This window comes from Dromiciops gliroides, chromosome 2 (assembly GCF_019393635.1).
Source record: "Dromiciops gliroides isolate mDroGli1 chromosome 2, mDroGli1.pri, whole genome shotgun sequence".
In the NCBI taxonomy this organism is placed as follows: Eukaryota; Metazoa; Chordata; class Mammalia; order Microbiotheria; family Microbiotheriidae; genus Dromiciops; species Dromiciops gliroides.
Window position 1 is genome coordinate 376,122,228 of NC_057862.1, and position 16,723 is coordinate 376,138,950.

At 39.1% G+C, this 16,723-nt stretch overlaps 1 protein-coding gene across 1 annotated transcript in view; it reads right to left on the reverse strand.

The window, feature by feature from the left end:
• The window catches only part of TNC (tenascin C), a 115,778-nt gene that overhangs the window by 10,922 nt on the left and 88,133 nt on the right, over positions 1-16,723 (reverse strand). The window contains 10 exon segments of the mRNA XM_043980625.1: positions 1,286-1,339; positions 1,341-1,379; positions 1,381-1,418; positions 3,180-3,323; positions 4,717-4,762; positions 4,764-4,837; positions 6,362-6,470; positions 6,473-6,507; positions 8,471-8,593; positions 15,533-15,805. Coding sequence (XP_043836560.1) covers positions 1,286-1,339; positions 1,341-1,379; positions 1,381-1,418; positions 3,180-3,323; positions 4,717-4,762; positions 4,764-4,837; positions 6,362-6,470; positions 6,473-6,507; positions 8,471-8,593; positions 15,533-15,805 — 935 coding nt within the window.

Here is a 16,723-nt window from a genome sequence, read left to right on the forward strand (position 1 = left end):
ATAACTATAATATAAAATATTATGTGAAATATACATTATAGTTGGCCTTCACCATGGAATCCTTTTTTGTTGTTGTTTTTGTTTTGTTTAACATATTCATTGGCCCTTTTCAGTTACATAGGAATATTGTCAATGCTATAGTTCTCCTTCATATATATGTATGCATGTGTATATATGTATTTTTGTGTGTGTATACACACACACACACACACACACACACACACACACACAGATATAGGGTCCTGTAACTACCTGGGACAGTTTAGGAATGAATAGAAAATATCCCTGGCTATTCAGTTTATTATCCATGAGCTTTCTGAGTCCTTCATGTCTCTTTCCTTGAAGGTATATGAACAAGCTTGCTGTCGGGTCTTCCTGTATTCATTACATTGTAACCAGATAGTTACTTCTCAGTTACCCATAGCTGTTTTAGGAAAAGCTTTCCTAAGAAATTTAGGGGCATGTTGGTATTAGGATAATGGACAAATGAATAAGTGACTGACTGACCGAATAACATGATCCTTTTCACATGCCCCCAATATAGTCCTTAGCAAGTCCCTTAATTTTCTGAGCCCAATTTGGGGAGAACAGCTCTTAGTTTGGGGATAATGCTACTTGTATCACCTAATATTGATGATGCTAGTATTTATATAGCTCTACAATATGCCAAGCTAAGTGCTTTACAAGTATTAACAAATTTCATCCTCACAACAACCTTGAGAGGTAGGTACAATTATTATCCTCATTTTATAGTTGAGTAAACTGAGTCAGACAGAGGTTAAGTTACTTGGCCAAACCAGTGTTTGTGACCAGATTCAAACTCAGTTTCTTCCTGACCCCAGGCTTACCACTCTATCCACTGTACAACTAGCTGCCTTGAGATGAGGAAAGTACTTTTTTACTAACCACTCTATAGAAGAATGTTACTGTTTAATAATAACAATAATAATAACTAGCATTTTTATAGAGTTTTAAGGTTTGCAACTGCTTTACATATAATACATCATTTGATCCTTATACAACCTATGAAATAGCTATTCTTCTTCTTCTTATCATCCCCATTTTATAGATAAAGAAACTGAGGGTGAGAGTTGAAGTAATTTCCCTAGAGTTATACAGCTAGGAGGTAGCTGAGACAGAATTTAAATTCATCTTCCTGACTCCAAGTACAATACTTGGATGCAATATATCACCTACCTGTTTATTTCTCTTCTACATTTGAAATAATCTGGATGCTAAATAATGTCAGTGACAAGTTGTTCAGAAAATCCAAACAAAATTGTACCTTGATGGTTCCATCCACAGATTCATAGATGAGGAGATAACCAGTGACAGCCCCCACGAGGCGACTTCCATTTTAACACTGCTGTTTCTGATTGAAACCTCAGTTGCCACCAAATCTCTTGGAGAATCTAGGTCTAGAAAAGACAAGGTATTTAATAATAAAGGAGGAAGATTGATGTAATAGAACATCCCTGGGCTGAGAACTGGAAACTCCCCTTGTCACTCCTCCTTTCTTACTAACTCACTGTATGACCTTGCTCAAGCTCTTTTTTCTTGGTGGGCTTTGGTTTGCCCCCTTGGGAGATGATGTAGTGAACATTATGATCTCAAATATTCCTTTCTATGCTCATACATCCTATGACAAATATAAAAATTCCTGAAGGGGGCCAATGGCAAGGAAGATGGCAAGATACCAGTACTGGGCAGACTAGGAAGGTCCCAGGATATCTGGATCTTGCCAACCAACCATGATAAGGTCGTGACTTGCTCAGATGGTATAGAACTAAGGTAAATGGGGAATATTTGTTTAGGGGAGTTTTCAAAAATGTCTTCATGGGTAAATTGAGCAGGCTGAGTAGTTTATGTTCCTGTACTTGTTCATGGACTCTTGAATTTTTTATGAATTACATCATCTCTATAGTGGGCAAGGTAAAAGATGGTCCTAAGTCCAGGAAAAAAAGATAAAATAAAAATAAATTGATTGTGACTATTTTGCAGAATAAACTTTCTATTGATAGTTGTGATATATTTTATCATAAAGTGAGGCTTTGTCTACATACTGTAAAATATTTAAATACTAGAGGCTAGAAGTAATCTTGGAAATCATATGGGTCTATTTCCCCCCCCCCTCCCCGCCCTTTCCCTACCCTTAATTTTACAAGGGTGAGAACTTAATATGAAGAAATAAGTGATGAAATACATTAATCAGTTGGACTGGTGGCACAGGTCTGATCTTTGTGGCTTTGATTGATAGTCCAATAACAAAAAGAAGAATTTACAGGGGACTCACATGATTTCCTATTTAACCCCCCTCTTCTAGAAATGTATAGAATGAAAGAATCTTGAAACATGAAACCTGGAAGGGATCTTAGAGAATATCTTACGTAAATTCTTTGATCTTGCAAATGTAAAACTCGAAGCCCAGAGAAGACTTGTCCAAGGTCATACAGGGAGTTTGTTGTACAGCCAGGACTAAAGTTATCTGAGTTCCATAAAATCACACAACAGACAGAGGATCTATTCTCTTCAGAAAGCCCTTGAAACTTTGGAATAATTTTTCTTGGAGGTGGGCATGAGTTAACAGCTCCTTGAGTTTCTTCAGGAGCTTTACTGCTTGCTATGTGCATGACTATAATAGGTAACATCTGGACCCTTAGTTTTCCTTATCTGTAAAACAGAGGCTTGGTCTTAGTTATCCATAAGGTCCCCTTTCCTTAAGACTACAATACTGTGAGCCTTTGTGAAATAGGACAGGTGGAAATTGATGTTGGCACTTACCTGTGAGGAATAAGATCTGGGAGAACACAGTCACCATTTTCATTAAAGTTCACGAAAAAATTGTAATGTATAAAAGTGTAATGGGCACCTGGGAAAACTTGCTCACAAAGATCCCTTAAAATGTTTTCCTGCATATAATACAAGCCATTAAAATGCCAGTTTTAAGGTCAAAGTGGGCTGGTTTTCTCCTTAAAGGACTTTCCACTTATAAAGTTTCCCTAGTCTATTGAGAGAACAAGATTATTTTAGTTAAAAGATGAATAGGCTGGTAGTGTATTTTTTTTTAACATTTTTACAGAATAGCATTAATGGTTTCTGTTGCTGCTGGTGTGTACAGTTTAACATTGGATACAAGGAAGGATTGGTCTCTAGGCAAGGCTGTTGACATTAATTAGTACCTGTTGTGAAGTGAGTAGTAATTATAGAACTTTTCTGGGGCCCCTTCTCTGCAAAGATCCTTAGCGTATACTCTGTTGCAGGCTCAAGGTCATTCAAAGCATATTCCACTGTGTTTCCAGATACTGTTTGAGTCACTTCTGGCACTAAACATCAAAGGCACGAATAAGGACAGTTAAAGTGCAGTTTGAGACATTAACGTATTAAAAAGCAGAAAACTCAGCTCCTTCGAAGATGAAAACCTTAGTGACCCTCTGGAGAAATCCAATTTGATTTCTGAAGGGACTCATATGCGTACATCTCTCTCAAGTCTGATACAAAGGATTTATCATAATGAAATTGGATTTTTCTGGGCATGAAATCAGAAGGTGAATTTGGGGACAGAAGATGCTTTCCACATGTTACAGACCTGAGTAGCGCTTTAACCAGGCTAACTAAAAAAAAAAAAAAAAAAAAAAAAAAAAGGAAGGCAGTATAATAACTGAGGAAAGTAGATTTCTTGGCACTATTTCTTGCCTTCCATGGGCTTGTTCCCTAACTCTCTTTAATTACTAACCCTTTTCCAACAATTTGCCACTCTTAAATCAACACAGTTAAGTGGACGGATCAAAAATATCTGCTTTAGGAGATGTAGAATCATATCCCCTTCATCTTCCCTGTCCAAGACATAGTTCCCTTGAAAAGTAACCACAATGTTTTAGACCTTAGAGATATATCGTTATTCCTGCCCCCTCCCCTCCCCCATTTTTATTAGGTTCATCCTGATTTCTTTTGGTTCTAAGAATCAATGTTTATTCTCTTGGTTTGAATCTCTGGGATGATAGGAAACATCCCAGGGATTAAAAAAATCTCCCTCTCTCTACATGCACAGATCATTCTTTTTAGCAGTTGCAGAGAGGAAGAACAATAAAAAAGAAATATTTCCAAATCAAAGCTTGCTCCTGCTGACTTCTGGGGACTCTGTGTGGAGCTGTAGTGTATTTTGGCTTTCCCGATCAGCTTGGATCTATGGACCAAGCTTCTGAGTCTTTCACTTCCTCTGCTGGAGGTGAGTGATGTCCAGAAAGCTGTCCCTTTTCCAAGGAGCCCCTTAACTTGGATGAAGTAATATGGATTCCATATAGGATAGAGAAGAAACTGGACAGCCTGGGACAATTAGATAGACACTAGAAATTTTCTTTTCATTTTTTCCCCTTGGATGGAATCCTTTTACTGAATTTACTTCATGAAACCACAATATTCTCCTGCTTTGCTTAACACCCAAGCAGAAGAATATTTGTAAAATACCCTTATCTTCTGATAGCCTCAGCCAGGATTACTGAAAAAAATATATCTATATATAGATATATAGATATAGATATATATAGACCTGGGAGCAATGTCCTATAATGCAAAATTACTGACCTATTGAACTGAGTTTGCTGAATTCTTGTTCTCTCCTAATATGGCAGTGAAAAGATGAAATTTCTGAGGGTATGAGAGAACTAAGTTTTAAGTGCCATGGAAGAAGGGAGAGAAACTTTGACATCTTACAATAACCTTTGTCCCCCGAATAGGAGATGACATAGCTGTCCACAGTAGCAATGTGCTGGCTGCCACATAGCCAGGGCTTCAGAATCAGTGATATTAGCTGCCACCAAGCCTGATGGTCCATCCAGAGCTGAAAAGAAAGAGGGAGCTGTATCAGAGACAGCTGGATAGGTATGAGCCTTTATTTCCTTATTTTCCAAAGAAAAGGTTGGGCTTAACATGACTATTACTGAACTTTCTGACTTTAGTATTCTCTGTCCTGTGGTTCCTGACAACTCTAACTCTAAGTTCTCATATTCTAAGAACAGTATTTATATTGCACTTTCTCCTCCTCCTCCTCCTTCTTCTTCATGGGGCAGTGAGGGTTAAGGAGTTGCCCAGGGTCACACAGCTAGTAAGTGTCAAGTGTCTGAGGTCGAATTTGAAACTCAGGTTCTCCTGAATCTAGGGCTGGGGCTTTATCCACTGTGCCACCTAGCTGCCCCTATATTGCCTTAAGGTTTACAAAACAATTGATATGTACCATCACATTTGATCCATACAACAATTCTGTGAGGCAGGTGCTATTGTTATCCCCATTTGAAACATGAAGAAATTATCAACAGTCAATAATAGTAAATGAACATGTAGTAAGTGCCTACTGTGTGCCAGGCACTGTGCTAAGGGCTAGGGTTACAAATACAAATTAAAAAGGATAGTCCTATGCCCTCAAAGAACTTCTAATTGAGTGGGTGAAGGGGAGACAACACAGAAAATAAGCTGAAAAGGTCAGGGATAGGGATAGGGGAACATGAAAAGCCATAGAGGTTAATTGACTTACCTAGGGTGATATAGCCACTAAATGTCTGAGTCAGAATTTGAATTCATTTTTCCTTGACTCCAAATACAGTTCTCTATCCACTATTTCTTCTTCTTCTTCTTCTTTTTTTTTTTTTTTTGCAGGGCCAATGAGGGCCAAGTGACTTGCCAGCGTCACACAGCTAGCAAGTGTCAAGTGTCTGAGGCTGGATTTGATACTCCGGTCCTCTGAATCCAAGGCCAGTGCTTTATCACTGCGCCACCTAGCTGCCCCCTCCACTATTCTGAAGGCAAGTAGATGGGCAATGGAGTTAGGAAGACCTGAGTTCAAGTTCTGGCCTTAAATACTTATTAGCTATGTAACCCTGGGCAAATCACTTACCTCCATCTCAGTTTCTTCAACTGTAAAAATGGGAATAATAATAATAGCACCTACCTCCCAGGGTTGTTGTGAGGAGCAAATGAAATATTATTTATCAAGTGCTTAGCACAGTGCCTGGTACACAGTAGCCACTTAATAAAGGTATGCTTTCTTCCCTATTCCTTCTATCTGCCTTCTAGATTCTCCTGTGCCAGCTATGGTACTAAAGCACCCGACATTTTTGTTCCCTGTAGTGAACTTATGTTTTTATGAATCCTGCTGTTGTAGTGGAATCTTGAGCACCTGGCCCAGCATGTTGCATATAGTGGGTGCTTAATAAATGTCCCTTGTTAAATTTAAAGGAGTAGTCAAGAGTTAGGGAACACAAGATGTATTGGACTGCAGATATCCTCTGTTGCTATGATATAAAGAGGATGCTGTCAGAAAAATGAGGATAAAGCCATGGAAAGACCGTTTTGCTTGATGAAATGGTACCTGTTGTTAGAGTTCCCTGTCATGGCTCACTTTCCTCAAAGCCCTTGATTGAGATGATACTGACAAGGTATTCCACTCCAGGCATCAGTCTCACCAGCCTGGGTTTGAGTCTTTGCTTCCATCCACTGTCACCACAGAAGGTGTTCCTGGAAGATAGCAAAAGAAACAGGATTCAGATGAGCCTGGGTGAGGTTGGAATCTCTGCTCCCCCCACCCCACCCCCTTTTAAGTAGCTGTGTACACACACACACACACACAACACACACACACACACACAACTCACACACTCACACACACACTCACACCCAACCAGCCTATCTTTGAAAATGAATTATACTTTAAAAAATATATATTTCCTTAAGCCATCATTTGCACCCAGTGAAGAAGCTTTCTTTCTTAAAGTGCTTTTTCCATTGGTATAAATGCCAAAAAAATCTTGGCTGGAGAGAAAAAAAAAGTATAAAATTTCAACAAATTTAAAATGGCAAGTTTTCTTTCAGAGTAACGTTGGTATTTTGTACAGTTTATTTTTTCTTCCCAGAATGTCTTCCAAACTGTCTCTGCGTTAGATATTCTGTCCACCGACATGTTGCCTGGAAGTTATGAACATATAGTTTTCTGCCTGAGAAGGTTCATCACCAGCTTAAATCAAATGGGATAATATGTGCAAAGTACTTTGTAGAACTTCAAAGTGCTATGTAAGGGTGAACTAGTATTAGCTACTATTAACTCAGGGATTGGGACTCTCTGGATACCATTAGACATATAAGGATAGAGAGTGATTGTATTTGGCATTTTCTTTCTTTGGTCAACAATACTGAGAATTTTTTGTAGCATCTCATATCTATGTGTCTTTTTTTGTATCATAAATGGAACATTTAATTGTTGTGTTGGTGAGTAGAGGAGCGGACAAAGGCATTTTGGGCCATTGAACCTCTAGGGTTTCTCTGTAGGGAAAATGACTCTTCTACAGATGGTCCTGTGAGTTGATAGGTACCTGGCTTTTAAAGGACCAATGGGCAAAGAAGTCTATCTAGGTAGTTAATACTTATTTACATTTTGGGATGATCTAGAGAAGTCCTACCCATTGATAGACACAGTTTCCTAAGGTTAGAGGCCTTTAGGGAGATGGATCTTATAATTAACATCAAAGCCTTTGTCTTACTAGTTTTCACCACTGAAATTTGGATGTCATGAATGGAAGGCTATATTGTTTTCAACCTATGAAATACATAGAAGAAAATTGTTGAATGAGTTAATATGCTGGGTAGAGGGTTAGATTAAATCACTTTTTTTTTTTTTAGTGAGGCAATTGGGGTTAAGTGACTTGCCCAGGGTCACACAGCTAGTAAGTGTTAAGTGTCTGAGGCCGGATTTGAACTCAGGTATTCCTGACTCCAGGGCCAGTGCTCTATCCACTGCGCCACCTAGCTGCCCCAAATCACTTTTAAAGCATCCCCCACTTGCCTTTCCTTACTCTCTCTCTGGACCCAGGGCTGCCCAGACTTCATACCAGGGGGTCTGATGGGAAGAGTAGCACAGGACTGCTCATACCGCTTGTATGGGCTGGGAATCACCATGTGTGGTGAAGTGGAGGACTACCAAATCCTGGCATTTGCCTAAGGTCTTCTGGGCCTTTCCATCTGCCATACTTTTCCTTTCTCTAGACCCACAAACACTGAACACTGCCATCTGATCTGCTGATGTACTCCAAGAACTCCTGGACCTTACTTTTGCCCTGTAGCTGGACTGTTATATTTGTTATCTCCCCCTAATTAGAGTATAATCTCCTTGAAAGCAGGGATTGTCCTGCTTTTTCTATTTGTATTTGTAGTGCTTAGCATAGTGCTTGTCACAGAGTAAGCTTCAATAAGTGTTTTTCATCCATTTATTCATTCATTCTTCCATTTGACATTCTAAGATTCTAGTGTTTACCAAATGCCATTTTACATATTAACTCAGAATTAGCTTCAAAAAAAGAGGAAAAAAGGAGGGACTTTCTTCCCTTTGGTAAAGATGGGGAGATCCAAAAAGTGTCAGTTCCTTTTAGATTCACTCCAAATTTCCAGGGTCCCTCACTTCTTTCCTCTTTGCCCCAGACTCTCTTACCTCCTGCAATGGGGACATATGTGATCCGGAAGCTCTCCACCTGTGAAGTGGGTGCCGTCCAGCTAACAGTGGCAGAGTTTTCAGTGATGTCAGAGAAGGAGATTTCTTTTGGTGATCCCATGGCTGAAAAAGAGAGAGCACAACAGTAAATGCAAAAACAGTCTGAAACTTTGCTTAGCAGCCAATCATTCTTTGCCTTTTATCCTGTGAAAGTGATCTATAGAGATTTCTGTCCATGCCAAGTCCTGCAGATGCTAAATTCTACTCTCTGAAAATTGAATTAGGATTTTATCAAAATTATGGTTCCTTAGGAACAATTTGATGCTTGCTTTTTATTCAGGGAGAATAAATTCTATCCTTATGCCATAAATCCAAGGAAAGGAGAAAGATTTCAGAATTTATGGGAACATCAGCAATAGCTGGTAATATGGATGTGTGTGTGTGTGTGTGTGTGTGTGTGTGTGTGTGTGTGTGTGCGCATTGAAAATATCTGTGCATCCGGGAAGTAATAGGAACATGCTCAGAACTTGAGCTGGGAGAGAGAAGGGAGAGATATTACAGGGAGGAATGTGTGATAAAGTGGGGACAAACACATTTCCCTAACTTCATAATTCTTGAGAGCCACTTCTGTGCCCATCCAGTATAGATAGTCCATAACATTATAGGATCTTAGAGTGAAAGGAACCTTAGACAAAACACAATCTAATCTCTCATTTTATATAATTATAGAAATAAACTTTATATAATTATATAATTGAGCCTAGAGATAGGAAGTGACTTGTCCAAGGTTATGTTTCCTAATATTTGCTCCCTAAAAGTCAGCATAACTTTATCAGATTAGTAGATGCTTGTAGAGGTAGTGGGGTGGATATGCCCTCTTGTTATAACCCATGAATTTATAGTTCCCTTTGCAAGACTGATTTTATCAGGATGAATACTAAAGTGCTTAGATTTTTGCAGGGAAGAGAACCAGCGTGTCAGGATCTACCAATGACTATCCATGTGTCTTTGGGCAAGTAATTTTCATATTTGGGCCTTCTTTTCCTTCTCGGTAAAATGAGAAGGCTAGATTATGTAACCTTTACAGCTCTAAAGCCTATGAACCCACAGAACATTTTTAGATGGGGAGACTTCCTAGCATCCCCTCCAATAAAACCACTTTAGCAATTCTCTAGAATTATAGGATCTGAGCCTGAAGGAATCTTAGAGATCATTTAGTTTAACCAGAGCTAGATCTAGTCTAACTTGTTGAATCTCTAATGGATTTGTTATGTAATTTCATGAGTCATGTCTAACTCTTTGTGACCCCAAGGACCATAGAACACCAATATTGTCCATGGAATTTTCTTGGCAAAGATACTGGAGTGGTTTGTACTTCTTTCTCCAGTAGATTAAGGCAAACAAGGTTAAGTGACTTGCCCAGGGTCACATAGCTAGTAAATGTCTGAGTCCAGATTTGAACTGTTTCTGAGTCCAGTCCCAGTGCTTTATCCACTGAGCTACTCAGCTGCCTATTATGAATTATACTTATCCATATTTTTTAATCTTATCTTCCTACTAGATTGCAAACTGCAGTTGGGTAGAGTCTATATCTTATTTAAACTTGGTATGGCCACCCCTCTACACTTCAATGTTGTTCTTTGTACATACTAGTGATTTAAGAAATATTGGTTGAATGTATGAATGGATGAATCTAACCCAGTCCCTTTATATAACAAATGGCAAAAGGCACAGAGAAAGGAAGCTACTGCCTGGTCCAGGGTCATACACCCGTTGGTGACATGCCTAGGGCTAGAACCCAAGTTTTCTTATTCCGTGCTCCCTGTTGTTTTTAAAACACCATATCACCTTGTACAAGCACTGCCTTCTACTCTGAGTTACTGGAAGATGACGGCAGCATCTCTCAAGAGGTTTTGGCATAGGATACATCCCACTCCTCAACCCCAGCTCCTTTAGAACTGATGTACTAGGTGCTCAAATCATTTTCACATGCCTCAGTTTCATCTATCAAATGAAGCTTGGTCTCCAAGAGTCCTTCCAGACCTATTTCTGTGTGTTTGATGGTCTAAACTTGTTTATTCTAAGATCCCTGCTAGCTTTATTATTCCACAGTTAAACCTTTCTAACAAAGATTTCATTGTTAAAAGCTGTCAAGTGGTAAAATGGGTCTTTTTCTTTCTCTTTGCAGAAGTAAGGCTGCACGGAAGTAGGATTGCATGTCATTTACTTTGTGGCTTCAGTCACTATGCTTCCTTAGGGAAAAACAAAACTCAAGTGCAACAGGGAGAGTCTGGTTCAGAGTTCCCAGGGGAGAACAAAAGACCCCAACTTGATGTGGAAGGGAGGGCTGATACAGCAAGAAGATTTCTGCAGACCAGTCATTGGACTCAGTGACCACTTATCTTGGGCCGTATATCACAGGGGCTACTGAAGTGTTATAAATTTCCCATCTCATCTTGTCTTACAGAAATGGCAACTTGGCATTTTTAGAGAAAATTTTTAAAAGTTGGTTGGAAATATTGGGAATTTGGGGAGGCAGAGCTTTTAGAATGAGAAAAATGACTTTCCCTGATGTCCGCTACCTATATTTCACTGAGTGGAAAGAAGAGGCAGGTATGAGGCAAATATGGTTTGAAAACTGCTCCTTTGGGTGACCTTCAGGGGCTACCAGAAAAAAGCTGGGAGCTCACCTCCCCAAAATGGGAGCTCAACTAAGGTTCTTTTTGGCCTCTCCAATAATATATGTTCTAGAATTGCCCTCCTGGGCACTGAGAAAAAGACTGACAAACACCCCAAGACCTCATGTTCCAAGGAAAGAAAATCCTGTTTTCGGGAAATAGAATGAACTAGGGGAGGATAAGAAGTGAAACTGTCCTTCAAAGGGACAAAGGGAGGGTGAGCTCCAAGGATAGAAATAACTTAGTTAAGATGTCTTGTGAAAAACTACTTTTTAAAATGGTCTATGGAAAAAGAAAAAGAGACAGACAGACAGATGAGGTGGAACAAAGCAAGAAAGAATAAGAATAAAGATGAGGAAGAGGGAAAATTGGAAATTATACCTTAGACTGTTTCTGACATTACCTCACTCCTTCTTCTTGCCAATATATGTACACGCACATGGCCTGGCTGTGAAACCTATGCACATTTGTAGTCCCAGAGAGACAAATCAAAACAATCTTTTTATATACAAGGTTCTGCCTTCTTTTTGTTCTTTTTTTAAAAATCTCATTCTTATTCTTTTTTTAGAAGTGTGAGGTCTCTCTCTTGAAAACAAATAGTTGAGACAAAAATAGTAATCAAAAATAAACTTGAAAATGCCCTGTTTATAAACCAGGGTCAAATCATGGCCTTCCCTTTGATCTGGCATGTTTGTATGGTGGGGGGGTGAGGGTGGGCATGGGGAACAAGAACTCAAAATGAGACTTCTTCAAAAGAGCCCAGTCTTGGGGGTAAGGGAGGTGATGCCTTTCATGATTCTCTAAACATCATTAGACTAAGCCTAGAGCACTATCTAAGCATGAATTTTGCTTTGTGAAGCTCATTCCATACTTAATCATATCATGTATTAATAATATGCCCATTTTACAGATGAGGGGAATGAGCCTCACATGAGGTTGGGGGATGTGCCTACAATGACCCATCTAATAAGTGTCAGAACCAGGGTTCGAATTCATGTTTTCTGCCTCTAAATCCAGCACCCTTTCCCCTGTCCCACACTGCTGTTTTTCTTTTTTTGGAGTCTTCACCCAAGTGTTCAGTGGTCCTGCATTTCATCCTTTTTTTTTTTTTTTTTTTGCAGGGCAGTAGGGATTAAGTGACTTGCCCAGGGTCACACAGCTAGTAAGTGTCAAGTGTCTGAAGCCGGATTTGGATTCAGGTCCTCCTGAATCCAGGGTTGGTGCTTTATCCACTGCGCCACCTAGCTGCCCCCCATTTCATCCATTCTTACAAGCATATGGTCACCAGATAGGATATAACTTTACTGTAGTGAACTCTTGTGAGATTTCTGGAAATTCCCAGTAGAATATAAGATCTTTGTGGGGCAGGATCTATTTAAATTATTTTCTTTCCATCCCTAGAACAGTGCCTTGCACTTACTTGGTAGACCCTTAGTATATGTTTATTGAATTAAATTCAACAGAAAAGGTCACAGGTTTAGAAAGAGAATGGACTATAGTTTAGTACAACTTGCTTATTTTACAGATGAGGAAACTGAGGTTCAGAAAGATTAAAAGTGTTTGCCCATGGGCAGCTAGGTGGCACAGTGGATAAAGCACTGGCTCTGAATTCAGGAGGACCTGAGTTCAAATACAGCCTCAGATACTTGATACTTAACTAGCTGTGTGACCCGGGGCAAGTCACTTAATCCTCATTGCCCCCCCCCCCCCAAATTGCCCAAGGTCACACAAATAGGGAATACCAGTTTGTTAATTCCATAATCAAGAAAGACTCTAATCTTTTCAGGTAAAGTTCTAATCCTCAGACAATGCATGTCCCTCAGAAAAATTTCCCTTTGGGTTTGTTCATAGATTTAGAACACCTTTGGGCAATATTCCTTGAGTTGGGACTCTTAAAAGCAGCCAATTTTAGCATTAGGTGAGAAATAATCAGCTGTAATTAAATGCCATTCTTCTAAATCTCTCTGAGGGCAATAGAGAGAAGAAGCCACAACCCCCAGCTATTTACCATAAATCTCTTGTGAGTCAGTCAAAGTATGGTAGTGAACCACTCTATAGTTTTGTTATGTAGCTTTTTCCTTTCAAAAAGAATTGGTGGGGTGAGGTTGAAAAATGGCTGGAGTCACAGGCAAAGAGCTAGGGGCTCTGACTGGTGAATCATTTCATCTCCCTAAGCCTCTGCTTTTTCATCTGTAAAATGGGAGGGTTTAGACTCAGTTGAATTCTAAAGTTACTTCTACTTGCAAATTTTATGATCCTTTGTTTATGTAGTGTAGGCATAGACTAGGGAAAAAATTGTGAAGATGAGCTCAATTAAGAAAGGGATGCATACCCAGGATACCTCTATTTCATTATCTGAGTATAAACACACCAATAACAAGAATGATGACTGATTTATATACGATTTCACTCAGAAACAAAACAAAAAGACTACAGTCACGGGGGCAGCTAGGTGGCGCAGTGGATAAAGCACCGGCCTTGGATTCAGGAGTACCTGAGTTCAAATCCGACCTCAGACACTTGACACCTACTAGCTGTGTGACCCTGGGCAAGTCACTTAACCCCCATTGCCCCGCAAAAAAAAAAAAAAAGACTACAGTCACAGAATTCAGATCTCGTAACATGAAATTGTCTGCCTCTCTTCCCTATTAAAACTTTAAAATATAATGCATACAGACAGTATTTTGTCATGCAATAATTCATTAAGAATTGTAATCCTTTGTGAAAGGGTGTCTGTATATTATTTGTATTTTTAATAATATTGTTTTCATTTTACAGATGAGGAAACTGAGGCCCAGAGAATTTGAATGACTTTCTCAGGGTTGTACAGGTAATAAATATGCAGCAGAGTCAGCATTTGAAACCAGACCTTCTGACTCTCAGTGTGGTACTTTTTCCCTTGTATCATACTGTCTTCCTAGATGCTACAATGAGGGAATATTTAGTACTGTTGGATGGGCTTCTTAAATTAGTCTTAATTTTAGGTACTGCTTGTGGAACATAGTGATAGGATGAGGTAGTTTGGTAATAAGGACTTTTCTTACATTCATTATAGGTATGACTTAGACCTAAGAGGGTTTAGATGTTGAGTGGCATCATTGCTGAAAGACTGTTTTTTGAGATTTGTTTAGTCATTTTTCAGTTGTGTCTGACTCTAGTGACCGCATTTGTTATTTTCAGTTTTTTTGGCAAAGATACTAGAATGGTTTGTCATTTTCTTCTTTAGCTCATTTTCTAGATGAGGAAACTGAGGCCAACAGGGTTAAGTGACTTCTCTCAGGTCTCTCAGTTAGTAACCCAGTAAGAAATCAGATTTGAACTCATGATGAGTCTTCCTGATTTCAAGCCCAGGGCTCTACCCATTGTGGTACCACGCTGACCTGTTTTTAGAGAAACCTTCAATTTCTTTTTATTCCCTCTAACTTCCTTTTTCTTTCTTTCTTTCTTTTTTTTCCTGGGGCAATGAGGGTTAAGTGAATTGGCCAGGGTCACACTCAGGTGTTTGAGACCAGATCTGAATTTAGGTCCTCCTGAATCCAGGGATGGTGCTTTATCTACTGCGCCACCTAGCTTCCCCCTTCCTACCTACTTCCATGGTGGTAATAATAATGCTATTATTTGTAAAGAGCTTTAAAGTTTACAAAGAACTTTATAAACATTATCTCATTTGATCCTTACAACTACCTTGTGAAGAAAAACTATTATTCTATTTTTAAAATGAAGAAACTGTAGCTTAGAGAGATTAAGTGGGCTTTAATGCCTAACTCGTAAGTATAGGTGGTAAGATTTGAACCCTGGTTTCTCCTTACTCTAAGTTCAGTATTATTTTCACTCCAACATGCTAATTCTCCAACAATACCTTTTTCCACAGAGGCAGTTGGTGATGCAGTAGAATAGAGCAGTAGGCCTGGAATTAAATCTGGTCTGATATATCTATCATCTGTTTGATCCTGAGTAAATCACTTAACTTCTGTTTGCCTCAGTTTCTTCATTTGCTAAATGAGGATAATAATAGCACTTACCTTGAAGGGCTCTAGTGAGGATTAAATGAGATAATATTTGTAAAAAGCACTTAGTGTGACTGGCACATAGTAAACACAATAGAAATGCTTATTCCCTTCTCTTCTTCCCCCACCCCCAATTCCCCATTCAGTTATACCACTATACAAATAGTCAACTATGGAATATGCATGCGATTCTTCTATTAACCCAGCATCATGTGATTTAAATGCATAGGAGAGGAAGCAGCTTCTTTTCTATCCTTCTCTCATCTCCTCGAAATGAAACTCATTACTTAAAAATTAGAATGAATGACATTCTTTGCAATAATGAACCACAAGACATAAGATAATTCCCTCCTCTCTCTCCATATTCGTCATAATACCTGTGGTTGCAATGGCATTTATTGGCTGAGATCGCCATCCATTGATTAATCCATAGAGTTCAATGTCATATGCTGTGCCCTCTTTGAGACCTGTTATGTCCTTGGTACGCTCATGGGCTGGTACGATTATTTCCAGTGGATCAGCCTGCCTTTTAGTATCCCTGATTTTAAGAACAAAACTGTCGAAGACCCCATCATCTGCCGTCCAAGATAGACGGAAACCATCTGGGGTGGCATCTGAAACCAGAAGGTTGTCGACTTCTGGTTCTGCTTCTAGAGGGGGAAAAAGTGGAAGGGGGAGGAGAGAGAAAGTCATTTAAACAGCCAACTGTGTTCTTCTGTTCAGTGGGGATGTCAATATTCAGTGATGCCCCAGGTCAGGGAAATGAAAATCTCCTAGTTACCAAAAAAATAAATGTTTTCAGACAGAAAAAAAAGTTCCAACAGAAATAGAGTTAGTACAAGTGCCTTTATGCATGTGTGGACTTTTTCTAACATTGATGACATTAAGCCACATCTGGACACACACCGTCTTTTTCTTCCATGCAATATTAAATAAGTTAAAAGCAAGTAACTTATTTCTGTTTGTTCTTTATCTTCCAATGGCTCTATTGTTCATCCTTTGTGAAACCTTTCTAGTAAAATACAAATAAGCCCATGCTAATGAGCTGTATAGCATTGTGCTCATGATCATTTTTCTTTTTTTTTTTTTCTGCTAGAGCAAAGTAGTTTTTAGAAGGCCTTCCTCTTTCTATTTTGTTCTAGAGAGTATTTGAATCAAGACTGAGAAAGAGTCCTTTGAGAGTCAGTGCTGAATCTTTTCCTGGTATTAATTAGTATTGCACTGTATCTTTGGACCTACCACATTAGGACCAAAGGGCTTACCTTGACATTGCCCTGAAAGGGACATTCCCTCCCCGGAAAAGCAAATTTGAACTGTGATAATGATTAATGCTGTATTTCTCAGGCAAGACCTCTGAATTATGAGAGAATTATGGATTTAGTCTGTGTTTAAGAATGTCTCCAGTGTGTCCACTTCTCTCATTGAAAGGATTTTGTTATTTAAGGGTCCAGTGAGTATTACATTTGACAATGTTCTATCAGTCAAGACTTTATGGATGACAGATGTTATTGACAGGCTTTTAGAAATATACCAGTCAGATATATTTCTTTTGAGAAGGCTGAAATGTA